This window comes from Apteryx mantelli, chromosome 14, assembly GCF_036417845.1.
Source record: "Apteryx mantelli isolate bAptMan1 chromosome 14, bAptMan1.hap1, whole genome shotgun sequence".
NCBI lineage: Eukaryota > Metazoa > Chordata > Aves > Apterygiformes > Apterygidae > Apteryx > Apteryx mantelli.
The window spans coordinates 23,526,391-23,552,649 of NC_089991.1; the positions used below are offsets into that span (position 1 = coordinate 23,526,391).

Sequence of the window (26,259 nt, forward strand, 5' to 3'; positions counted from 1 at the left end):
GCCCTTGCTAACTGGCTGAAATTGGGCAAACACTGCCAGCCTGTTACCCTGCCAGTGTCAGAGTGGTTTCAGGTGCTATTCCTGGCTTTGGGCCTGTGCCAGTTCCAGTGGCTTTATAAATGCATTTTTTTTTCCTGTTCTCCAAACTGCCCTTCTCTCTGGCTACTGTGTGAAAAGACCTTTTGCAAGCAGAGGAGAAAAATGACTGAAAAAAACTGGCCATTCAAGAAGAACCAAGGCAGAGGCCAAGCTCAAAGCCATGTCCAATATATCAAGGAAACACCCTGGGAAAGATAAAGATGTTTACAGATGCCTTTCGTCTCCTTCTTGCAGCAGTGTGTTGAAAACCAGTTAGAAAACAAATCCCAGTACAAACACGATCTTCTTTCCGGCTTCCTGCATTCCTTTCGCTCTGCAGCTGTGCCTCGCAAAGCCGTCTTCCCTAAAGCGCTCTGCCGACCTGTTTGCATCGGGGCCCTCTCTTGCTTGCGGCACGAGAAGATGGTGCACGAGGAAAGCAGCAGCTGCTCCAGGCTCCAGCTTCCCCAGCCTCTTCTCTGGGAACACCTGGAACAGGGCTGGGTGCCGGAGGCTGGGATCTGCCCTGCGGTCCATGCCAATGTGCACACCCCGCTGATGGCATTCATGTCTGCTGTCAAAGCAAACCACGGCTCAGCTTTTCCATTTAACAGACTGAATGAAAGTCGCCGGGTAGCTCGTGGTACGGAAACTGCCCGTTTGCATGCCATGGCACACTCCTTAGCAAACGCTCTTATCGCAGAGCAAACAACCATGCCAGTGCATGGAGCCCAGCTGGAGGTGACCAAGGCAGCAGCAAGGGGCAAGGCACCCCCAAGACAGGAGCTCTGCAGAGCGCCAGAGCAGTGGCCGGCTGACTTGTGCCCGAGGAAGATGGGGGAAGTGGGAGAAAAGGGCCAGTGTTAAAAGGAAGAGCAAAGTGGGAATTTGGGCCATAGCAGGAGGAGCGTGTTGGAGAGGTGAGGACGACAGGGCATACAGCAGAGCAGAGATGTGTGGCATCTTCCTGAAAAAACAGGGAATGATTTTTTCAGGACAGGATAGCCTAGGGGTGCAGGGCTGGCCTGCAAGGCTGTAGTGAATTCCCCGATCCATCACAGCATCCCGTTTCGATGGGGATGGACTCATGTGGGGGGACATGTGCAGCAGGCAGCATGGCCCATGGGCTTAGCGCAGGGCTTGGGGGGCCACGGCAGCCCCAAGGCTGGGCGAGGGCAGGGATGGCAGAGCCAGAAGATGGCTGGCAGGCTGGCGAAGGCCATGCCGTGCTCTGTGGCACCTGCGCCGCGCTGTGCAGAGCCGCACCTGTTCATTTTGGACCCAAAAACGCTGTTGCTCGGTGCAGGCTCCCTCCTGTGACCAGGCAGGGAAATCACAGCCCAATGAAAGCAACATCAAACCGTTTGCCTTGGCGACAGCTCCTTCACATCTTCCTGCGACTTGGCCAAGGCCAGCTCATGTGGCAGGACCCTTCTGGGCTCCAGCCTCTGCAACCACCAGCAGGTCCTTGCGGCGGGCCTAGGGAAGGCCTCCCTCCTAACCTGCCATCCCAAACTGTGCCCAGAGGAGCAGGGAGTTTCTGAAAAGCAACGTGTTTGCCGCAGCAAGCCCACCTCTGGGAGCACATTAACTGTAGCACCCAGGGAATAAATCTCCCGGGTGGTTTGTTGTGAACCTGGTGCCAGGATACCCAGTCCTGCTGCAGGTGGCAAAGGTTTACCAACGCGCTTATGCGGGCTCTGCTGCTGCGAGACTGTGGGCTGGTGCTGACACTGCCCTGCGCCTGCTGCAAACGGGGACCAGATGAAGACAGCCTCATTCAGTGGCTGCTGGTACAAGAGTAAAGCTGGTAGCAGGGCTGGGAGAGCTGGAAGGAGCAATGGGATGCGGCTCTGGGGCAGAGGAGAGATGTGGGGTAGATTTGGTTGTAGCTTTGGGATAATGGGGTTGATCATGACGGCTGCAGGGAATGGAGGGATAAGGGATAGAAAATGGAAATTTAAACAAAGTAGCAGGAAAGCCCACCTTGGGGTGGAAATGGGCTCCAAATGTAGGGTGGGGGCCACCCCTGGGCCTTTTGTGGGTAACTGGACAGGATAGAAAAGAGGCAGAATGGCGCACGGGAGCAATGCTCCTTTCCCTGCTCAGAGCAGAGGGTCTGTCACCCTCCCATGCCATCCCATTCGGGGCCAGGCCTACTTCCAGCACGTCCTCAGCTTTGGCTCCCGGCTCCTGGCCCTCCGAGCCTGAGCTGTGGCCACCCCAGAGCAGACCCCAGTGCCCCCCAAGACACTGCATGCCCCTCAGCCTGAGAGCCTGAGCTTATGGCCACCCATGCTCCCCCCTGAAACGTGACTTCTCCCATGGTGGCGCCTGGCCCCATGCCAGGCTGCTCCCAGCACTGTCTCCCATGCAAGCTGACTGGTTCCAGTACAAACAGGCAGTGTTTGTCAGGGTGTTTGGGTTGCACGTTGTCGTATTTGCACTGTATACAACGGGGCTGTTTGTTTGCAAAGAGCGAAGGTAGCAAAATCTTGAGGTGGTGTGCTCTGTGCAAGCAGGGCTGTGTGTTGCGGCAACACGGTGGGCTTGTCTCCATCCAGCCTCGGCCCAGGAGCTGCACAGATCCAGGGGGACGAAGCCGTGCTCTCCGCAGGCAGCCTTTTCCCCTGGCATTGCTGGCGGGGGACGTGAAGGGCTGCCTGCCTCCATCCTGTGGGGAACACGGGAGCCAGCGCCATCCTAGGGCAGTGATGCTTGATGCTCTCCCATGCCAGAAGCACAGGGAGAGATGGGCATGCACCTTGGCACTGCACCTCGGCACTGCACCTCCAGCCTCCTTGGCCAAGAAACCAGGTCTGGATAGGGCCTGGATTTAGATATCGTCTCCCAAATGCTTCTGCCTTTCCCTGCTAGGCCTGGGGCCCTCGTTCCAGGCAGTTTGGGGGCCGTTTTCCCTGCTTGGGACCCCTTTGGCCTTCCAGTGTGGTGGGTACCCCTGCCTGGCCAGCCTAGCCGAGGAGGGCCAATTGCCAGCCTGTGCTGGCTGTGGAGGCTGGCACGAGTGGGTTGGCAATCGTTTGAGGTAGCCCATTGACTCCTGGCCACGGGAGTGCAGACCAGGCTGTTTGGCCCATGCTGGTGCAACGGTGGCACCGAGCCTTGTCTGGCAGAGGGGCAAAAGAGGAGTGTTGAGCTCTGCGGGTGAGCCCGGGCTGCAGGGCTGTGGTGCTCCCTCTGCCCGCGCTGCAGGACCAGCCATACCGGGCTCCCTTTGCCCGGAAGGACAACACGGATGTGCCCACATCCTTCCTCCTTGTGGACACTGCAACATCCGCTCGCCTGCCTCATCCCAGCACTGACGTCCTCCACACGCCATGGCAGCCGTTACCCCAGTTAGTGCGGCAGTGACGCACGTCTCCCCCCTCTGCCGCGGGTCTCCCCAGCCTCTCCCTGTCCCTGTCAGACACCTGCTTGCCCCACACTGGATTTTCTTGGTCATGCCACATCCTTCCCCGTCACACGTCCTCGTGGTCCTGCCACAGCAAGGAGGCTGTGCCATGCTGTGGCCCTCTCCCTGGGAAGGGCTGCCAGGGCCCGGAGGGCCCATGCCTCCTGTGCATTACCTGCAGGCATGGGTTTCCTGGCACATGTGCCAATGTCACGGGCAGCCAGCCAGGGCCAGTCTTGCTAGCTGCTCCCTGAAGTCTGTTGGGGTTTGGGAGGGGGCAGGGGGCTCGGGACAGCACTGATTCCTCAAGAGCACCAAGATGGATTTGTGGCAGATCACAGTCCGCCCTGGGCCCCGAGAAGGAAGCAGGAGAGGGTGGGGGCTGATGCACTGAACCAGGAAGGCCAGACCCTGTCCTCAGCGCAGCCATCAGAGAAAGATTAAGGGGCAGTTATCTAGGATGCATGGATGTCCCCAGGGGCAGGGAAGGTGGGGTGAGGATGGCCTGTGAGCCCCAGGCTCTAATGCACTCACTGGCAGACCTGGCTCCCCAGGTCCCTCGCTCCAGCTACCCTCACAGCAGCCCCAGGACTGCCAGATCTGGAATGAAACCCACTGAAACAAGTAGCCAGTATGGCGAGATGGCAAAGGCCTGGGAGAGGGAGCAGCAGGGAGCAAAGCAGCATGAGAGGGGAGGTTAAGGCAGCATCACATCCTGGATGCCAGCGGCCAGACTTCAGGCGAGCCCTGTCCTCGGGGCTCTTGGGGGCCTGCCTCGCTGCTCCTGCTCTGCAGCTCTGTTTTTGGCACTATCCGCAGCTGCAGCCACTTGGCATCTCACGTGGTGCTGGGCTGGAAAGGAGTGGGGCCAGAGCTCGGTGCAGAGAGCCTGGGCAGCCACTACCTGCACCCAGGAGGGCGGCCAGGGGCAGTGGGAGCCAGCCGTGCCAGGGCCTGCAGAGCTGACCGCTGTGTTTTGATAACGCTGTTTTGGGCTTGGCTTCTGGGTGTTGGTTCGTGGCCAGCTCAGACAGGCTTGTGGCTTTTATAAAGGTGCGATGAGCAGGGTCCTGTGAGTGCCAGCACCTCCAGAGGGGTGGATGTGCAGCAGAGACCATGCACGTGGGCCCCAGGCAGCGGGTGCTGGACACAATGAGAGCCGAAGCACCCGGGCAGGCTGACACAGCTCTCCAGGTGGTAGACACCCGCTTGCAGCCTGGGCTGGAGGGGTCTGCAAGCAGCAGCTCTGGGGTCCTTTGCCAGGCACTTGGCTGCAATAGCTTCACCTCGAGCGTCTCCTCAGCGACTGAGCGAGTCAGTGCCATCCTGCGGCAGGAGGAGGCAGGTGACAGAAGATGCCCGCTGCTCTTCGTTCAGCTCAATGAGCTGCTCAGCAGCCCGGCAGGCCTGGAGTGGAGAGAGACAGCCAGGTGGGTACCTCCTCGCAAGGGTCGGCCCAGCTGGTGATACATTGGGAACTTAAGCTTAAATAGCCTTTAAAATCCCCTGTCCAACCTCTGGTGGAGCCCACATCAGGCGCTCAAGGAAGCCTGGGTGCCATGCCACCCAGTCGGGGCAGTGCTGTGTGAGGGTTTTCCCTGCCCTGCAATGCAATGATTACTCAACAGCAGCTTCAGCTCAAAATCAGGGGTGCTCAGTTTGCTCTAACCCCTCCGCTATCCAGACTGTGTCTTCCAGGAAATTCTTCTTCCCAATTTCAAATGACTCATTTCATGTGAAAGCTTCTGCCACCCGCAAGAGCATGGTGTCAGGCAGGGCCGCAGACAGTAACCTGACAGTTTGCACAGAGTTGGGACACATATTTCCTTAGTTCTGCTTCTGCATTTTCTGCCTCTCCAAGGCTCCAGTGACCATGCTGTGGGCCGGGAGGGGGACAGCACTTTCTTGGCTCCCCCAGTCTGAGCACTTGCCCGACACAGCCCCCTGGCTGAAGCAAAATTGAAGGCACAGCAGCACAATCACTGTGGGGAAATAAGAGAAAAGGGGGTGTCATGGGAGAGCTGGGGGGAAAGATACACCCTGCAAAGTGTTAACATCAAGGGAAGAGTCTGGGTGGTGAGCATGAGCAGTCCAGCTGCACTGGGCAGCTCTTCCCCAGAAATGGATGCAACCTTCCCGAAATAAGCAGGCAAAAAAGAGGGTTGCACTGCTCTTTGTGAAGAGACTGAGACAGCCCAGGGGCAGGGAAAGGAGAGGGAGCCAAATCTCAGCTTAGGAGTGGGTGTTAGGTGTCTGGTCATGACTGCTGGTGCACATATCCTGAAGCCTGCACCACGCAGCCCTGAAACAGATGATCTGGTTTCTTATCTAAAAGATGCAAGAAAGGCCTGGAAAAAAGGCTTGGCCATAGGGCAGGCTCTCCCAGGTAAAAGCTGAGACATAGGGAGAAAGCAGGAGTAGGACTTGGAAATGGCTCAGATGTACAGAGGCAACAGGAGTTGGAAATAACCCAGGGGGCGAGAGCCAGGAGGAGATGGGATGGATGGTGTCAGGGAGGAGGCAAAGGCAGAGAGCAGCAGCTTGGGGTGGGCCTGTCTGGGAGTCACAGGACACCCCAGGGCAGTGACAGCACTGGCAAGGGCTGGCTCAGTGCTGCCATGGGGAAGGAGCATGGCTGGGAGGTCCCACCCTGCTGTGCCAACCAGGGGAGCGAGAAGCGCAGCTTGGCAGAAATGCACAGGAGGGAGAAAGGGACATGTGCCAAGGGGCTCTCAGCACAGCGATGGGCCTGCCCTGGCATCTGGAGGGTGAAACTGGGACCAGTGGCCCCAGAGCCGCAAAGCCCTGGGCTGTGATGACTCTCCCCAGGACTCAGCCCTCTCCTCCCTGCCATGGCTCCCAGGCTCTGTGCTGTGGCCCCAGCGATTCGGCGTACTTCCCTCTGAGCTATCCAGAGGAACGGCCTGGCATTGCATGTCCAGGGGAACCCGTTCTGCTGGGGCACACTCTCACCCCGCAGTGCAGGCATCCAGCTCGGAGCAGCCAGCCCGCCCGTGGACACAAAGGAAAGCTCTGTGTGTGCTGGCCTTTGAATACTTGGCACGACCTGACCATGGCAAATAGCTCCAGATGCTTCCCTTTTGACTCCAGTGAGTGCTGCTAACTGCAGGGACTCATGAAATCCTGCTAACGAAGAGATCAAAGCAACGCATGGGGCCTGACAGGAAGCTCGCGGCTAGTGCGGGAACAGGCCTGCTCAGGCTGCCCAGCCACTCCGGTGACATGAGCCTGTGCCGCTGCCTGGCCCAGCACCCAAGGGCCCTCTGTGCCCCATGGTGCTGCCACTCACGTATCCCACCACCACTCCTTGGCCCCCCAGATCCCCTCCTGGCTAGTGCAACCCAGTGCCGAGCTCCAGAATGGGCGTGATCTTTGGCTCCCACTGCCTGGCATGGGATTCAGGAGCAGCCTGTTTCATGCTGCTGACCCAGTGCATCTTCCCTGGCAGGTGGATAAAGTTTGAGGAGAAAGTGGAGGATGGAGGGGAGCGCTGGAGCATGCCCCACGTCACAGCCCTCCCCCTGCACAGCCTCTTTGAGCTGAGGATGTGCCTGCAGAAGGGGACAGTCCTCCTGGATCTGGATGCCCACAGTTTCAAGGAAATAATCGGTATGTGAGAAAGGCAAAGGTCACCTCATGGGATGGGCTGTTCCTGGGAGTAGGACCAGGTTAACAGGAAATCCCTAAATAAAAGCACTGACACTTGATAGCCAGCTACCTGGGGTGACTCTCTGCTAGCCCAGGAAAAGGGTTTTTCCCCTGGCTGGCAAAGCTGCAGGCCAGGGGCCAGCCCCCTGTGGGCTTGCAGCTGGGTGCCAGCCCCTGGCAGGACAGCAGGGCCTGGAGGGACTGAGCACCATCCCTTTCCATGTCGCAGATGAGGCACTTTCCAGGCAGCCCGAGGAGCGAGCTCTGCGGCCCGAGCTGAAGGATCGCCTGGTAGCCCTGCTGCTCTGCCAGCCCCGGCACCAGGCCACCAAATCCCCACTGTGGACTCTTGCCGAGCTCAGCCTCTCCCCCTGCAGAGGTAGGCACAGTGCTGGGCTGCACTCCCATCCTGGCTGCAGGGTCTCACGTGGGACTTCACTGAGATGGGGCCAGGTGTGGGGAGAGCTAAGTGGAGCATGGGGCTTCCCCTGGCATGCACAGCCCTGACCGCTGGGTCACGACACTGCTGTCTCACCAGTTACACCTCTGCGCCACATACTCAGAGCAATATCAATGCTGCCCATTTGATCGCACCTGTATTTTGCTGCTTGGCCCTTTTCTTTGCAGAGAAGGCCAAAAACCAGTCTGATCCCAGAGCCCAGCTCTCAGAAACGCCTCTCAAGGAGCAGGTAAGGGAAGATGGAGCTGGGCCGGAAGATCAGGTTATCAGTGGAGGGAAAAGATTTTTCCAAGCAATATATCAACTTCTTGGCCAAAACCCAAAGCAAACTGAAAAATTCTGCTTGCAAACAGTATTAGTATTATTGTGAAGTGATGCTGGACCAGCTCTTATGGAGTAGGATGTGCTTCTGTCTCTACAGGACCAAGTCTCCCTGATGTGTCCTCTCTATGAGGGAGGCAGGATTCCCCAGGGCCATGCGGCTCAACAGAAGGCAGCCAGCTGGGGAGGCAAAGGGGGGGCATGAGGCAGCCAACAAGGTTAGAAGTTGGAAACAATGTGATGGCCTGGGCTCATTGCCAGTGGGTCCCCGTTCCCAGGGCAGCCATCGCATCCTGAGCCCCAGCTGCTGAGCAGAGGGAGAGCAACTGCACTGTAGCATGGAACGATACTATGCCAGGTATCATCCCACGCGGACCTTCCTTTCCATTTCGTTTTCAGCTGAAAAACAAATTCAAGAAGAAGCTCCCGCTGGGGACTGAAGTAGCCAGTGTGCTCGTTGGTGAAGTTGACTTCCTGGAGAAGCCCTTTATCGCCTTCGTTCGCCTCAAGGAGATGGTGGCCCTTGGTGCACTCACCGAAGTCGCTCTCCCTAGCAGGTAACCAGAGCATGACCAGTAACCCTGCAGCCCTTGCTCCCTGCCCTGCAGCCCCCTTTGCTGTTTGTCTCCCCTGCTCCCTCCTGCATTGTTCCGCCTCTGAAACTGGGAGCACAGAATAGCCATTTAGACTTGGCAACACGGGATGAGACTTTGCTTGTTAAAAGCAAATTTTAAGACTCCCAAAGTCCTGTGCAGAGCCTGTATGCAAGTCCCAAAGCCTCAGCTCACTGCCTCCCATTCTGTTTTTCACAGCTCGGAGCAGAGAGTCAGCAGTTGCTGGGCAGTCTGGGGAGATGTTTCCTGGGCTGTCCCTACCTGGGCTCAGCATTCACTGTCCTCTTTAGGAGGGTCTGGATGCAGTCCCCTCACTGCCCAGGAATGCCAATGCTTACCTCCATTTGAGGTTGGGAAGGAATGGAGATTTCTAGGGATCTCTCTCCCTCCTGCCTCTCTCCTGTCAAGCTGGCCTGGTGGGATGCTTTTCAGACCATCAGAGTGGTTCATATTTTAACTTGTGGCATTGTTGGTCTAGGGGAAAAGGAGCAGGGGCAGGAGGTGTTTTTCCGTGGTTGAACAATGCTTAATTTAAAGCCGTAACAGGAAAGTGTCAGTGTCTCCCTCTGAACTGGAGACTTCCTTAGGAAGCACACTGAGGAGACAGGCAGGGCTCAGGAGGGACATTGCCACCTCCTGGTCACTTGGGGCAGAGAGTGACACCACAGATCAGGGCTGGGGCAGGCTCTTTAGAGCTGCCTTCAGCCCTGTTCCTGCTGTGGCAGCAGTTTCCCTAGTCTGTCTCTGGGTGTTTGATCTGGATATGATGACTATAGCCACTCCACAGCCCCTGGGTACCATGACTGTAGCCATTTTTTCCAATTTTGCAAAGGAGTGGAGGGCTTTGTGTGGATGGGCTCTCCCTCTGTAGACCTTCTAGGAATGGTCTCCTGCTTATGTCATTGTCTATGACCTCTGTTTTCTCTCTGACATTTTCACCTCCTTTCTCTCCCCTCTTCCTCAGCTCTTATGGGCTTTATTTTGCAGCTCCCCTCCCAGGTGTGGGATTTTAGCCATATTTGCTCAAGAGTTCTGAGTTCTCCTTCTAAACTCCTCCCATGTCCCTTTAGTCCTACCAAACCTTGCTTCCCATGCAGCTGGCAAGCTCTCCTTCCCAATCTTAATGTTCCTGTGTCCTGCCTGCAAGCATGAACATTCCCATGAGCATGAACCCACAGACATCCCCAGCTGAGCAGCTGTCCCCTTCTCTGCCCCAAAGAGCCATTCCCCTCCTCACAGCAGCCCATGTTTCTATGGACCCTGTGAGCTGACTGCAGTCACAGCATCCCACAGTCTCCTGGGTGAACAGGGTGCCCAAACACCAGGCAGCAGGTGTGTGTCTCACTCCTCTGCCCACTGACTTCCCCAGATCAGGGTAGACACCCACCTGTTTGTGTCCTGGGGAGACCACACTAAGCATTAGCAGCCCCTCAAGCCTGGAGAACCTGTGTCTCCAGGACCCCTGCTGCATGGTGCCCTGCCCCCAGGAGAAGCATTCCCAGGAGAGGAGAAGTCTACTCAGACGGGGCCCTTCATGGGTTACTTTCTTCTCTGTAGGTTTCTTTTCATCCTGCTGGGCCCACGAGCCAAAGCAAAAGCCTACCATGAGATTGGAAGGGCCATGGCCACGCTGCTGACAGATGAGGTGAGCCTGGATGCAGTGAATGTTCTGGGCAACCACAGGTGGGACAGGGCTGGATTGAGGCTGTGTGAAGCACCCCAAGACTCCTCAGCAGGCTGCAGCAAGGAGGGCAGGGGAAAGGATGAGCTGGCTGCCTCCCTTGCCCAGGATAAAAAACAAAGATTTTGGATTGGTCAAAGCTCTTTGGATGGGATTTAGGAGCAGCTGTTGCATTGAACTGGATGGGTGCCTCTCTTGGCGATGTCTGCCCACTGGGAGCAAGGTTCTGAGTAGCTGAACGCAGGGATTCAGTGGCTAATCCACCACATCTCCCTGCAGCTCTTCCAAAGGGTCGCCCAGCAGGCTGAGCACCAAGAAGACCTCATTGCAGGGATCAATGAATTCCTGGATGAGCTGACTGTGCTGCCTCCCGGAAAATGGGACCCCAGTGCCCGAATCCCTCCACCAGACTGCCTGCCCTCTCTGCACAAAAGGTATCCTGGGGGGAGGGCTCCCAGCAGTCTTCACCAGTCCCTCTGGGGAGCAGTGGAGGGTCCCACTCAGAAAGCTCTGCTGAGGGTCTGTGACACTGGAGTCCTGGGCTCTGTGAGGAAGAAGCCACTCAGCATCCAATCTTTGCCAGTGAAGTTCTCCCAGCCAAGCCCCTCTGCAGCTCCAGCTGATGGCAACTGCAGCCCTGGGTACTGTTAGTCCTGCTATCCCAGGTGGCCCTCACCAGTGAGGGAATGGCTAAACCACCCCGTGTGCCATGCATGCAGGAGCCACCACAAACACTGGGTTTCAGTAAGTAGGTATGAATCTCATCCTCCAAGCAGGACATCTTCTGCTCTGCCCAGCTCTCCTACCAAAACTGGTCCTGCTAGGGTTTATTCAAGGGCTTGCCTGCCAGCTGGCAGAGGAAAGCCAGCTGTCTTCCTTCTCCTCATCATCATTGCAAGGCGATCTGCAAGGTCTCACCAGCTCCAGTTGCATCTCTGTCCACTCTCCATCCTCCCTGTCCCTTTGCAGAGTGCATCCCCAGGATGCAGCCAGGCCCCAACAACTCTGCTCTGAAAGCTGCCTGTTTGGGTTCCTCTTGGCTCTGTCTCAGGATGTCCACGCACCTGTGGGAGTGGAAATCTCCCTGCAACAGGAACACAGCAGCTGCTGAGGACAAACCTGGCCCAGGGCACCCGCATTTTGGTGAAGAGCTGGAGAGGACGGGAAGGTCAGTGCACTGGGGACTCGAAGCTGATGGGAGACACAGCAGCTCCAGGCTGGCAGGCAGCAGAGTGGGTGAATGCCTTGGGCCACCTTCTCAGTCCTGGTTTAGTATGGGAAGATCGCTGGCTTTCCCTGGCACGTTGGCTAGGGCGACCAAGTCCAAACTGCAGCCCTGGGCATGGGGAGGGACTGGCCTTGTCCCTCTGCAGCTCTCTGACTGGGTTTGGCCTGTGTCTAATGTGGGTCTGGCTGACTGGAGCAACTGGTCTGAGACCTTAATTTTGTGACTTTTCTGGTTGCCGTGCTGGCTGCAGACTCTTTGGAGGACTGCTCAGAGACATCCGGAGGAAGGCACCTTGGTACTGGAGTGATTTTTCTGATGCCCTGCACATCCAGTGCCTCTCAGCAGTCCTGTACATCTACCTGGCAACAGTCACCAACGCCATCACCTTCGGGGGCATGCTGGGGGATGCGACTGCTAACATGCAGGTTGGTGTGTCGCAGGATGCCTCACTGGGCGAGAGCCTTCCTGCAGGGTGAGCAGGCAGGACTTTCCAGTGCCAGGGTGCCAGGCAGGGAGCCTCCTGCATGGTAGTGTTGTCTAGGGGAAACACCCCACACACTTCACCTGCTCACACACCACTTCACCCAAACTGGACAAAGGTCTTATTTGAACTCACTTCTAATTTGTGCCCATGGAGCGATGGCCTGGCCCTGTGCATCCTGAGCAATGCCTAAATCGTGCATCCTTCCCTGACTTCTCCAGACCTGAGCACTGAGCTGGGATGCTGCACGCCAGAGCTTCTCCCTACCTTGTTCCCTGGGGCAGCTATTCCTGGGGGAGGCAGCAAGGAGTCAGGGCACACTGTGGCCTAGCCCTGCCTCCTGCTTGCCATCCAGTCCTACGGTGAGAGCAGGCATGCTTGCCTGCCTGCTGGAGTGTCAGGAGACCATGAAGGAGGAAGGCTCAGGGGAGGCTCCCCAGCTGTGGGCTCAGGGGAACCACAGCCCCGGGACAGCTCCACATCTCCGACAAGTCCCCAGTGGGTGGGACGAGACCATGAGTCCCAACCCACTGTCAGGCTGTCTCTGATGTCTCTGCACAGAGCTCAGATGTGGCAGGAGGGACTTGCAGGGTAGTGGTTGACCGTAAGACACACTACTTTATGACATGGGGAAATCACACTCCTATCTGGCTGCTGGCACAGTAACCAGCAGGTCAAGTGGTTAAAGCCTGAGCTGAGCAGGGCTCAGTGCAGCCAGCCCTGGGGCTAAACATCAACAGGAGGCCCCACTTCCTCAGGGACCACTCAGACTCCTCCCTCCCTTATTCATGAGGGTGTCAGTGAGATGCAGTGACATCACCGGTAGCCAGGATGATACCATCTGTAAGGAGGGTGCCATCACCTGTAGCCATGCTAGAGCTGTAAGTCTCCAACCACCTGAGCAGCCCTGTTTGACCTCAGTGCTGTGGGGCTCCAGATCTGAGGGCTTGTGGGCCCTCAGGTGCTCCCTGAACTGGGATCCCTCTGAGCTGGCAGCACCAGGCCTGCATACCCTGCATCTCCTTCCCTCCCAAGACCCGCCTCCTGGCCCATGGGGCTGCAGCCTCCTGCTACTTATGTCGCTGGTGGCCTTCATCAAGCTGACAGTGTGGGGACATGCAGGGAGCTGCCTGTGGCCTATCTCCCTGGCGGGCCCGGGACTCCCAGCCCCCACTGCATGCCTGGGGCCTAGCACCGCTTTCCTCTACATTTCAGGGTGTGCTGGAGAGCTTTCTGGGCACTGCCTTTGCTGGATCCATCTTTTGCCTCTTTGCTGGCCAGCCTCTGACCATCCTGAGCAGCACTGGCCCTGTGCTGGTCTTTGAGCGCCTCCTCTTCTCCTTCAGTGAGTAAGTAGCATGCTGGTGGGATGGCTACACAGGGGTGATAGCTCCCCCATCCTGCTGCAGTCCGGTGCCCAGCCCAGAGGCTAGTGAACCCCAGCCTGCTGCTGGACTGCCAAAAGTTTAATCCCTGATCCTGGCCATGGCTGGGACACAGCCTCTGGGTGAGCAGTGCTAACATCCTGTGGGGTGTGTGCTGTACTGAGAGTCTGGGCCAACCTTTCCCACCAGGGATTACAACCTGGACTACCTGGAGTTTCGACTCTGGATTGGGCTCTGGGTGGCCTTTTTTGGCTTGGTCTTAGTCGCCACCGAAGCAAGCTACCTGGTGCAGTATTTCACCCGCTTCACCGAAGAAGGCTTCTGTGCCCTCATCAGCCTGATATTCATCTATGACTCCATGAAGAAGATGGTGAGCCTGGCAGACACCTACCCCATCAACTGGCAGTACAGGACTGAAGATGTCACCTTGTACAACTGCATCTGTAACTTGTCCAGCTCAGGTGAGCCCTGAGCAGGGTGAGCCTCCTGCTGGCAGCTCCTGGCCTGTGTGCTGAGTACATCAGTCACAGCAGGGGCCCCCGGGACTTGGTGTACAGGGAAGCCATGGGATCAGCATCATGCCTGAGGGGGTGAGTGTCCTGGATCCAGCTGGGCTTTGGCCAGCAGCTCAGGACCTCTGGGCTGCCACCCTTGCCCCTTTGCTGGGACCCTGCAGCCTGTAGCAAGATGAGAGCCCCCCAAGCCCAGCTCCCCAACGCCCCAGTCCTGGCAGCCCTGGATCTCCCTGCTGCAGTCTGGCAAGCCAGTGCCACTGGCCTCCTTGCCAGCCTCAGCCTTGCCAAAACCAGCTCAGTCTTGCAGGATGGGCATGTTCCTGTAGCTGGGCTTTGTGTGCCAGCAGTGGGCTGGAGGCTAAGCTTTTACCCTGCTGGGCAGTGGCAGCCTTGCCATGCCATGGCCTTCCTTGGCACAGGGCCATAGGGAGGTGATGGAGCTGGGCCAGGCATGGCAGGTACCCTCATCTCCTGGGCACCATGTGGGGTGGCTCTGCCTTGGCCAGGCCTTGCCTGGCTGGGGGCGGAATGGATAAATAACCCCAAGGAGGGCTGTGGTCTCCTACATGGGATGAGGGAACTGACAGGTGGTAGACAATTCTCATGGCTGGAAGAGCAAGGTGTTGGCGGGAGGCTGCTCAACCCATGTCTTTGCCTGCTCAGCCACACCAGCACCCGTGCTGGCTGTTCCCCTTGGCCAGGGCACATACAGGCACACGCTACTCCCGTGTCCTTGGGCATCCCTGGGGCTTGCTGGACGCAGGCAAAGACAAAGGCATGGCCAGATGCTTGGAAACATCACTCCATCCTGCCTCTGCAGCAGGCCTGGGCCAGCCCTTCCCCAATGGGACTCTGGAATTGCCTTCCTGCCACCAGTGATGGCCCTGCTCATGCTACCCACATACCAGGGACTCACACTGAGCACCTCCATACTCCAGGGCCCTGGTGTGCAGTTGGTTGGCATCACGGCAGAGGTAGCATTCATTGACTCATTTGGTGCACCCTTTGGTTGCCCTGGGCTCAAGCCCCCCCACTGAGCTCAGTTCTCACTGCATGGTGGAGGCCTTGGCCTGTCCCCAGCATCCCCAGACTGTCCTTTATCCTCAACCAGCAGCTCCACATTGGGTTTCTCCAAGGCACTGTGCTCCATGTGGGGTGCACATCTGCCCTCCAGCTCCCAGCGCCTTCCTCCGTGCCACCCCACTGCTCAGGTCTGGTGGCTCTGCTGCCTCCACAGCCCATGCAGACCAGTGGGGATGGAGAGACCCACTGCCAGCTTGTGGCTGTGCTACCTGGTGGCTCAGCGGTGCTGGGAGCAGGGAACACCTCAGTGCAGCTCTTGCAGTGGTGGGGGGCCTTGGGTCACTGGAGGCTGGGGACTCTGGCAAGCCCTGCAGCATCTGGACAGGCTTTCTCTGAAGTTTACAACCTGGTTTAGAAATCAGAGGGTGTTTAACTGGTCTGGAGGAGACATGTCTGCACCGCTACAGCAATCCTGCAGATGGGACTAGCACCATGCACCAAAAGCATCACTGCTGGGCAGAGTTCAGGGCCACCCTCACCTCTGAGTGGGCTGACTGCTTCAGCCAAGCTTTTCCCAAACCCTTCCAGCCAAGGCAGACATTTGGGCTGGAAAACATGACCCTGAAGTGTTAAAGTTTGGCGAACTTCAGAGCAGCTGGAAATAGGCTCTGAGAAGAGTTGGGGATGGACAATTTTTGTGTGGCAGTGAGGAGACAATGCCAAAGAGCAGGGATGGAGGTCAGGAAGCCCTGCAGGGTCTGTGAGGGCCTGGGCCAGGGAGGCATCCTGGGAAACCTTGAACTGGGCCCTCTGATTCACCCTGGGTGTCAGCCCCAGCCTGGCACCATCCAGGCCAACACATCTCGCTGTGAGCCGAGCTGTCTCTGCCTCTGCCCAGAGTCATTTCTTGGGTCTCAGATGTCCTGAACAGCCCCACTGAGGAGGCCCACATACAGTTTGGACACTCTGGAATGAGCCCAGGGACTGGTCCTGACAGGGATGTGGTCCCAGCCAGACCCGATGGCTCGGCTGTAGCCCAACCGACACATCCTCAGCAATTCCCGTGACCCTGACTCCTGCTGTTCTCTTTCAGGCAATGTTTCAGCATGGAACAACACACTGCTCCCTTCGCCCATTGCTCCGCAGGAGGTAAAGACCCTTTTCCTATACTTATAGGGTAAGCGAGGAGGGCCACAGCCAGCAAGGATGGAGGCAGCTTCAGGTGCAGGGCACTCCGTGCTGGCCCCGAGATGCTAGGAGCATCACGTCCCTGAGGGCCCACTCAGCCCTGCCTGCCACCCCCAGCCTCCTCCAGCACCTGGGGTCTGGCTTTGGTCCCCCTTGGCCTCTCTGGCCCCATCTCCCCTGGGTGTCCTGTCTCTACAGCACCCAGAGGCTGTCACCCTAGCCAGACTGAGCAGGACCCAGTGTTTGGACCAAGGAGGCCACCTCCTGGGAGCCAGCTGCCACTACGTGCCTGATGTCACTCTCATGTCCTTCCTCCTATTTGGGGGCACCTTCCTGTGTTCTACAATGATCAAACACTTCAAGACTAGCCGCTACTTCCCCACGATGGTGAGTATTTTTGCCTCATCCCAGTCTCTGTCACCACTGGGGAACCAGGGCAAAGAGATTCCCCCGGCTCTGCACCCTGAGGGCTGAGACCCAGACACAAGCTCTGGAGGGCAGGAATGTTGTTCTGAGACAAAATCTGGGCATCCTGTGCAACGCAGCCTCCTGGGAACCTCAGCTGCTGCTCTCCACCTTGACCTGGCCATTCACGGGAGCTGGGAGTGTTTCTGGGGTGCATGAACAACCCCTCTCCCAGCCTCAGGCTTCCTGGGAGAAGCTTCCCAGCCAACCACAGGCTAAACTCATCTGCTTTCCTTCAGCTTAGGAAGCTGGTGAGCGACTTCTCCATCATCCTGGCCATCCTCATCTTCTGCACCATTGATGCGGTCCTTGGCCTGGAGACCCCCAAGCTCCTTGTCCCCAGTGAGCTGAAGGTGACGGGCTGGGTGGGGAGCTGCAGACTCCCAGTGGGTCTGGGGAAGGGGGAAGTGCATGGAAAGCACTTTCAGAAACATGTACCCAGGATGGGGAAAGCCTGGTCTTGGGTGTGCTCCTGTGGGCACACTCTTGTCTGAGCAGTCTCGAGCGGAGCTGCCCTCCTGGCAGATGAGCCCCAATGTGGCAGTGGCTCAGGCAACTGGAGCTTGAAGCCTGCAGGGCTGGAGGCCACTCCAGACGCAGGGGTAAGGCCTCTGAGTGCCGCCCAGAGGAAGGAGGAGATGCAGGAGAAGAGAGGCCTTTGCTCCAACTCGCCTGCCGCTGGGCCAGCCCAGACGGGTCCCATGCAAGCTGTGGGAGCGGAGTGGCAAGGGCTCACCCATGCTGGCGGGAGGCCACCACCTCACCTTGCAAACTGGCTCTGGCATCATCTAACCCATCATGGAGACCTTAGAGGAGAGAGGAGATGGCAGGCTGTCCTGGAAAGTTGGTGTCTTCCCTCAGTGGGAAGTGAGTGCTCCTGGCCCAGCTGGCTCTGGGTGCAATGCAGTGAGAACTGGCCAGCATCACAAGCACTGTAATGTGCCAACCCTGCTCTGCCCAGCTGGGCAGCCTGGTAATGCACAGGACCGATGAGAACTTCCTGTGCTGGTGTCTCCAAGAGTTCATCTCCTTGTCTCTCCCCCTCGAACATCCTGACTGGGTGCAGCACACTCAGTCCATCACCCCTGAACCTCTCTGCACTGTCAGGCCAAGGTGCCCCAGCAGAGCATCACAGGCTTTGCCTGTGAATAGGTCTGTGTCCTCAGAGGAGGCTGCTCCACATTGCTCCTGGCATCCTTCCTCCATCAGCACAGTCCCAGGTGGAAGTGCAGGGCAGGCTTGTAGCCCCTCAACCCACTACCAATTCAAGCTGCACCATTGCAAATGAGAAGGGTTCAAGCCCCAGCCAGTCCTGTGGTCTATAAATAGCCCGGCCTAGTCCTGAACTAGCCACCTGCATTATTGCTAGGGTAATGCCACAGCTCACACTGGAGCTGGAGGCACAAGCTCAAGTCTGGGCTTGGGCTCCCCACCCTGGGCCTGGGTGGGGAGAGGGTTTGGCAGCTCAAGCTCCTTCCCACAAGCTGGGCCATTGTCTGCATGTGCTGTCACCGCCTCCAGGCTCTGGGCACCCACAGCTCACCATCATCCACATGCATAGCCTCCTCCTCCAGCTTTGGTGCAGCTGCTGCCCCTGCAGCTCATCCAGCCATGCAAGAGCCCCAGGAGGGCACATGCTGCTCTAGATGTGCCTGGCTGTCAGCCAGGAGCCCAGGCAGTGCCAAGGAATAGCCCCCTTCTCTGGCAGGAACTGGGACATCCATGCAGGGTGGCTGGGCATGTCATGCTTCCTGGGAAGGAGCACCTATGGGCACCCACATTGCTCCAGCCCGAATACCCAGCTGGGTCTGGTCCCTTTGCCCTTCTGTGGCGGAGGCCCTGTAGAAGCCTGGTGGCCAGTGTGACCCTTTTCTCCCTGCTGCAGCCCACAAACCCTGCACGGGGCTGGATCATCTCCCCCTTTGGAGCCAACCCCTGGTGGGTTTGCCTGCTGTCTGTAGTGCCTGCTGTCCTTGTCACCATCCTCATCTTCATGGACCAGCAGATCACAGCTGTCATCCTCAACCGCAGGGAGTACAAGCTGCAGGTGAGTGGGGGTCAGAGGCAGGCCAGGGGCAGGCCAGGGTGGCCGTGTTTCCTCAGGTTCACACTCCCCAATTCCAGAGTGCAGCTCCTGCCAGCTCCAAACAGGGGGACAGCCCCCCCCCCCCCCAGAGGCTGCACGCTGTGTGTACTGGGCTAGACTGGGTGCCAAGGGAAGAGGTACACCCCAAACCAGCCATCGAGTCAGCCAGATCCAACCCCTGGGCAATGCTGCCCATCCAAAAGCTGCCAGGGGAGATATTTCCTTTGGGTGCTGCATCCAGCTGGTTTGTCACACGCTTCCTGTGCCCAAGGCCAGGGCAGCACCTCTGCCCAGCTGGCCTGGCTGCTCAGCATCAGCCACCTGGAGGACAGCTCCCTGAGGCAGCCAGCCTGGAGCCAGCACAGTGTGGATGTGCATCCTTCAGGGAGTTGACAGAGACCTTCCTTATACTCAGGGCTAAGGACTGAGGCTTTTCCAGCCATGGGGCCCAGTGCTCCTGGAGACAAGAGCGCTGAGCTGGGAACACATTGCACCCAGGCTGACAGGGCCAGGATCTTGCTTTGCTGATTCCCTTTGCTTCCAAACCCCTCTCTCACCCAGTGGGATGGACTAGACATACTCATCTTCCTCTTCTCTGATGGCTGCAGCCTGTTGGGTGGCCTGCCTACCCTCTCGTGCGGCTGGGTATGCACAACTGAGGTTCTGGGAGCATGAGCAAGGGACCATGATGTGGCCCCAGGCTGGGAGCCGGAGCAATTCCCATCCACAGGGCTTGGGGGGGGGGGGGGTGAAGGAACCTCTTGTGCTTCCCCAAACACATGCCCAGGGCCTCCTCCTTGCAGGCTGGAGTGTCAGAGAGGTGCAGCTCTTCTCCAACAACTGCCAAAGGGTGCTGCAGCTATGGGATGACCTTCCTCCTTCCCCCTCAGCATCACCATCACTCAGGGCTGATGTCCTGGGAGGGAATCCTTTCTGCTTGAGACCCAGGCCAATGCCAGGGAGCTTGGCCATGAGCCCCACATCCTGCAGAAGGCCTGGTAGGCCTGGGCCAATCAGGGCCTTTCTGCTCTCCAGAGTGGCCTTCCCTGGGGAGGAGAAAGCTGAGGAGCCTGAGAAGAGCTGCCCGCCTCTGCCCTGCACCAGACAGGCCATCCCTCCCAGAGCCTCAGTTGTTGCCAGGGAGGAGGTGCCGTCTTGTCTTGGAGGTGTCATGGGCCTTACTTTGTCATCCAAGTGGGATGCAATCCTTTGGACAGATCTGCCAGGCTACCCCCAGGAAAACTCGCCATATTCACCAGCATCTCCAGCATCTCCACTGCTGGCCCCAAGAAGGGGATGAGCAATGGGACCTCTGGGGTGGCAGGGGAGCCTGAGCTCTCCCAGGCACCCACCGTGATGCTGTGCTGGTAGGGAGGAAAGGCAGAAGGACCCCGTGAAACCTAGCAAGCTAACCAAGAGGGCCAGACAGGCCTCAGAGCGGGCAGTGGGGGGTGCTGGCCTGGGACAGGCAAGCTCCAAATTTGGGAGGAGTCGAGGGAGCTGGGAAAGCACCAACTCTGAACACAGGGCCCTGGTGCTGGATAGTGTCAGGAAGGCAGTGTGGAGCCCACCAGGGGAACCATTGGGGTGCCCACCTCTTGACCTCTGAGTGCAGCCCTACTCGCTGTAGCTCTGGAGGGATGTTGTGCAGTTAGGGAAGAGCAATTGAAATCATCAGGGGTATGGAGCAGCTGCCTTACAAGCAAAGGCTGAAGAGACTGATGGGGGACTGCCTGTCACCACAGCCAGCATGTTGCACAGACCCACGGGTTATGGGATGAGGATGGCTCCTGGGGCCAGGGTGCAGCAGACAGCTTCATGGCTGGTCACCACAGGAGTGCAGATATTGGACCATAGGCTGAGCTTTGGGCATTCAAAGCTCCTTCTGAAGATTTATGAGATTTATAAATGCTTTCAGAGTTATGCGGGTGCCTGGCAGGGCTTCCCCAGCTGTGTCTGTCCCAGGATATATGGTTTGTCGTGGCAGCATGAGCTCCTGGGGCAAAGACGCAGCTCCACTGAGCCAATGGATGATGCTCATGTTAGAATTGAGGGGCTTTCCCTGATAGCTATCCCCTCACTGGCCTTGACAGCAGCTCATCCCGGCTTCCTCACCATGACATGAGAGCCAGGACTGCTGGCTAGCAGGGACTGGCTTGCATGTGACATCCTCCAGGATGGCATCCTGCTCCCAGCACCCTGTGAAGGCCCCTTCAGTGGCAAGCCAATGCCCTGGTCCATGGCTCGCCCCCCAAGTCCTGATGTCTCTCGTTGCAGAAAGGGGCAGGCTTTCACCTGGACCTCTTCTGTGTCTCCCTCCTCATGATTGTCACCTCCATGATGGGCCTTCCTTGGTATGTGTCTGCCACGGTCATCTCACTGGCACATATGGAGAGTCTCAAGAAGGAGAGTACAACGTCAGCTCCGGGCGAGCAGCCCAAATTCATGGGTATCAGGTATTACCCAGAGCTTTGGCCCTGCAGTGAGCTCCTCCTTGGTCTGGGTGGGAGCCTACCCACTTCAGGCTGTTGCCTGAGACCTCTCTTGCCAGGGGCTCTGTGAGGAGCTGGAGGATGGGCACACGCTCACCCTCATGAGCAGACCTGGTCCAGCATACGGCAGGTCCTTAGCCTTGGGTTTGGGGCTGCTCATTTTCTCCTTTGGGGAAGCTGCACAATTCCCATAGGAAAACATTCCCTTCCACCACTCGGCATGGTGTCCTGGAGCTGCGGCAGCTCCTGGCCACCTTCAGCCAGCCTGGAGAGGCTCAGCAGCAGGATAAAGGCCTTGCAAAGGCCTGGGATGATGTTGCCTGTGGTTCCCACACACCGTCACCCCCAAAGCAGAAAAGAGGCACCAGCAGGGCCTTGGAGAGGAAGCTCAGGCACTGCTGTGGCTTGGCTACCACAAGGGCAAGCAGGGGCTGGCAGGCACACCAGAGACCCAAGGTGCTCTCTGCAAGGCTGCCGGGGGGGCTGGAGCATCCTGCACTCCTCAGACACCTGTGACCCATATGCTGTTGCCCACAGGGAGCAGAGGCTGACCGGCTTGGTGGTCTTCATACTGACAGGAGTGTCTGTGTTTATGGCGCCCATTCTCAAGGTACAGAAACTTTTTTGTGTTTTTGGCCTTAAAATGTTTTTGCACCTTTTCCAAAAAAAGGCAGGGAGGGTAGGGGAAGGGAGAGGCCTTACCCTGCAAGACTGGGGCCCACGGGGCCGACATTTCGTAACTTGGACATCCCTCCAGCTGCAACCTTCACCCGTTCAATTGATCTGTCATCAGAAAACATCGACTGGCAAATAGGGAGCCTCCCGCTGTGTGGGAAGGTGGCTCAGCAAAGGCCAAAGGGTACAGCCTGAATGCAGTGGGGATGGCCTGTGCGCCTGACGCACTGCTGGCGTGTCGGGGCTGTGCTACCTCTCTCCACCAGGCCTGCCGGCCCCTCTGGCCTCTCCAGCCCCAGGACCACAGCCAGCAGGAGCATCTCTGTGAAAGCCCTGTGTCCCTGGGCACAGCTGGGGTCACTCTCTGCATCATTACCCTGTTTCCCACCTCCTGCTCCCCCATGTGAGCTGGTCTGTCTCCCCTGTGGTCATTGGGGACTACCACGCAATCATCTCCCCAGCCAGGGATGCTGGTTAACGCTTCCTCTCAAACTGATGCCTTCATCATGCCAGAGAAGCTGACCCCAAACCCTGGCCCTCCCTGAATCCCCGGTAGGTTGCAGGCATGGCAAGTCCATGGGGAGCAGCACAGTGACCCCCAAGATCCATCCTCACCTGACCAGGCTTGGTAGAAAAATATATTGTGCTGAGCAACACAGATGGTGGGAACCTGATCACACATTAGGAAATGAGGTTGCAATACAGGAGATAAAAATAAAAGCTGTGAGCAGGTATAGCAGGGTGCTGCTCTGCTCCAGGCCGGCCCAGGACACCACTGCTGGCTGCCAGTGCCAAGGGATGATTCACAGTGTGCTGTGCCCTGGTGCCGCTTCGCAGAGCTGCCTGCTACCTATGGCTCAGTGATGGCCCTCATGTCACTCGTGCCAGGGGAAAGCCTGTCTTTGCTCTGCTGGGGACCCTGGTATTTATAAATCCTAAGCCATAAGACACATCTCCATATGGGCTGGTGCCTTGTCCTCCATCTCTGGCTTGCTCCCACCACATGCTAGAAAGCTGGGTGAGTAACAGTGCAAAAGCTGTGAAATGAAACAGCACCATTAGAAATGAAGTAAGCAAATGATGCAGCTACATCTGCAGACTGTTCTTACAGGAGATGAAGCTCAGTGAGCACAATCCCAGCGGGAAACTGCACCCTGCTGACACATCACCTCAATGTTTTGCAGTATATCCCGATGCCGGTGCTGTACGGGGTCTTTCTGCACATGGGGGTGGTGGCTCTGAACAGCATCCAGGTGAGCAAGGGCTGTGTGGAACATGCTGCTGGACTGTGGCAGGGCGACATTTGGGGGATGAAGGGGTTTTGCTCAATACAAGCTCTAGCCACATAGCATGGCACAAAGCTTGGACTTTAGATCTGCGGGATGTGCAGTGTGCCACTGCTATGTCCGCCCACAGGTCCAGGACAGCAAAGGGCAGAGGGACATTTCTGGGGCAGGGGAAGGGAAATGGAAGTGTTCAGCTTGCTGGGGAGTATGAGTGAGTCCTAAACTGATCAGATGTATTGGGAAATGTGAAGGGACTCAGGGATTACCCAGACCTGGTCCCTGCAACCATGGGGGTGTCCTGTGCTGTGTCTGGGAGCTGCAGGCAGAGCTGGGGATCTTGCTGGTCCTTGATCCTGGCATTGTTAATGATGTGCCAACTCTGTCCCCCTCCTGAGAAACCCATGGGGAAAAAAAACCCTGCTCCAGAAATATATACCTCTTTTTTCTCTAAACAATGAATTTTCCTTGCAATTACCCTACTCTGGATCATAGGCTGGGAAACCTCCCTTCCTCCCTCTCCTTGGGGAATTCGGGGGTTTTGTACTATTTGAGGGCAGAAGCAGTGTTTCCTGCATGCAGAGAGGGTATTACCCCGCTCTCAATGAGGACATGCTTGCAGAGAGGTGCTGTGAGCTCAGACTGGGAAATCAAGTGGTTATCATCTCTTGATTACAGTTTGGATCTAGCTTGAGATCTTTCAAACATCTGCCCAGAGAGAGTTTCCCTGGCTTGGGGCAGTGGCTGCTCCATCATGTATCTGTGTAAGAGGACCCTGGTTTTACAGCACTGATCAGATAAACTCATCCACGACAGATCTCAAAAATAGCAGTGCGCAAAGCTGGCCCCACAAGGAGCCACCAGCTCAGCCTCCCTTGGTGGCATGGGGCCCACACGGCTCCCCCAGCACCATACAAGCAATCACCCATCTGGGGCCCAAGCGATGGGTGGCTGCAACAGCGAGGCAGGTGGCAGCTGCCTTAAAGCTGGGAGCATGTAAAATTCCCCAGCATCCCTTCCCCAGACTACATGTGACAAGTTTGCTGTCCTTTCGTGCCAGTTCACAGAACGAGTGCGGTTGCTCCTGATGCCGGCCAAGCACCAGCCAGACCTCACCTACCTCCGCCATGTGCCTCTGCGTCGAGTGCATCTCTTCACCTTCATCCAGGTGCTGTGCCTGGCCGTGCTCTGGGTCCTCAAGTCCACCGTAGCTGCTATTATTTTCCCAGTGATGGTAAGAGGTCCCTTTTAATCGGTTAGTGCTGTCTATCCTGTCACCGGCTGGAGACTAAGCCACAGGCTGCCTGCGATCAAGAGCCCTTCCCAGCCCTGTGCTGGGTCAGACATAGTGCTCAAATGCACCCGGGACACCGCTGATCCCTCCCCTGCACATCTCCTGTGCTCTTGTGTTTGCATTGCACAAGGCTCCCTGGGCGCAGGGAAGAAGGCCTCCCAGCCAGGGTCGTGGGATGTCACCCTGCACCCCAGGGTGCATGTCCTGGTGGGCTGTGTATGGGAGCGTTGAGACATCCCAAGGGCACTTGGGCTCCCTGCAGGACGGTGGGCCGTGGCACGGCATTGCCACCAGCCTGGCTTTCCCAGGTCGGCACTGTCTGGACCATCACCACTTTGGAGACACTGTGTGAGTGCAGTCCCCTCGGGCCAGGCATGGACAGATGAAACGTCACCTCTGGCTGTTCCCTGGCATGTGGCTGGGGAATGGTGGGGTGGCACAGCAGAGCCCTGCGCCCATGCAGGCAGCGCCACGCTGCCTCTGCTCTGGCCCCAAGCACTCCATGATGCTGATATGCTGACTTTGCCCTGGCCTCAGCTGCTGGCCCTGGTGGGGATCCGTAAGGGGCTGGAGTGCATCTTCTCCCTGAATGACCTGAGTTGGCTGGACAGCATCATGCCCAAAACAGCTGAGAGGGAGACCAAGGGGAAACTGCCCAGGAAGCAGGAGAAGGAGGGAAGCGACTGTGAGGAGGTAGGTGGCATCCTGGGGGCTCCACTTCTTCATAGCTGTCCCCTCCCATCAGTGTGGGGTGCTGAGCCTGGCCTGGGCTTGCAGCCCAGAGCAGCAGGTACTCCAGCCCAGAGACACAGGAGGAGCAAATGGCCTCAGCACAAGGCACTGAGCCTGGCTGAAATGGATTGGCCCTGAGGTGAGGGGTGCTCGTGCCTGGGAAACAGCTGAGGGAGCAGGGCCGGCAGCAAAGCTGGCACACCTGGGCCACGGCTGGAGCATGTCCTGTGCCATGGTGATGCCCAGAGCTTAGCCAGGCCTGAGCAGCTGGCTGGGACTGAGCTGCTTGGTCCAGCCACAGCTGGCAACACAGGCCAGCTCTGTGAGGACGTGGCTTGCCGGACCAAGGACTGGGAGTGCTGTTGAACTCATTCCTTCCTGGCCTCACTTCTCCCTCCAGTCTGATCTGATGCATCGCCAAGGACCAGAAATCAACATCTCTGTGAATTAGGATTGCAGCTGGGATGCAGGGCAAGGTGAGGGGCACGGGAGAATGGGCACGGGTGCCAGCCCTACCAGTCCTGTTCAGCTCAGCAGAGATGTGAGGCCCAATGGCAGGCAGTTACCGCTGCTCTACTAGCATTGCATGGACCCAAACCTGTCAGGGAAGCCTCTCCCCTGGCCTCACACCCCTGCCCATCCATGCCAGTATTTGCCCGAGGGGAGTCAGCCCCCCATGGGTCCATTGTGCCAGCCTCAGCCTGGGCTTTGGCAGTGCACAGGCTGGGTTTAGGGGTTCAGCACTTCCTAGCCCTGTCTGGCATAGCCAGCAGGTGCCCCCAGGACCAGGAGCTGCCTCACAGCAGTGTGCTCCTTGCAGCCCCTGACACAGAGAGGTTGAGGAAGGGAGACCCTGGCCTGCAGCAGGGCTGCTCCTGCCTTCCCAAACCCAGGGAACGGTGCTCAGATGGCCAGCCTAGCTTCACTGCACTGTCCGGTGTGAGAGAAGAAGGCAATGCAAGGGTGGCCTAGGGGCCAAAGAGCTTCCCTCCTTCCTGCAGGCACTTGCCTCTATCCGTCAGCTTGGTGGAGCTAGGCTGTGCAGGAGAGGGTGATGACATTACCATGCTGTGTCCTCCTTAACGATGCCAGGCAGTTAACTCCTGTGTGCTGCCAGGCACCTGGAGCAGCTGAACCCCTGAAAGTGGCTCTGTTCATTAGACAGCCCACAGGCTCC

The 26,259-nt window shown here is 57.8% G+C and overlaps 1 protein-coding gene across 1 annotated transcript; it reads left to right on the forward strand.

Annotated features, from left to right (window-relative positions):
• Positions 1-4,606: 4,606 nt before the first annotated feature.
• On the forward strand, positions 4,607-25,560 carry SLC4A9 (solute carrier family 4 member 9). Its single transcript, XM_013954529.2, has 21 exons — positions 4,607-4,920; positions 6,960-7,120; positions 7,389-7,538; positions 7,787-7,848; positions 8,340-8,497; positions 10,112-10,199; positions 10,515-10,669; positions 11,287-11,403; positions 11,714-11,888; positions 13,160-13,293; positions 13,519-13,790; positions 15,961-16,016; positions 16,254-16,442; positions 16,760-16,873; positions 18,406-18,567; positions 20,884-21,062; positions 21,636-21,708; positions 22,958-23,026; positions 24,117-24,290; positions 24,888-25,043; positions 25,483-25,560. The coding sequence occupies exons 1-21, from the start codon at positions 4,607-4,609 to the stop codon at positions 25,531-25,533; spliced, it is 3,009 nt and encodes a 1,002-aa protein (XP_013809983.1). The 3' UTR covers positions 25,534-25,560.
• The last annotated feature ends 699 nt before the right edge of the window (positions 25,561-26,259 follow it).

What these genes read in the sequence shown, in the direction of transcription:
- SLC4A9 (XM_013954529.2), top strand. Translation starts at nt 4,607, where the DNA reads ATGCACGTGGGCCCCAGGCAGCGGGTGCTGGACACAATGAGAGCCGAA. An exon ending in CCACGCTGCTGACAGATGAG is followed by an intron (nt 10,200 to 10,514) that starts GTGAGCCTGGAT and finishes ATCTCCCTGCAG; the next exon opens with CTCTTCCAAAGGGTCGCCCA. An exon ending in GAGCTGGAGAGGACGGGAAG is followed by an intron (nt 11,404 to 11,713) that starts GTCAGTGCACTG and finishes TGCTGGCTGCAG; the next exon opens with ACTCTTTGGAGGACTGCTCA.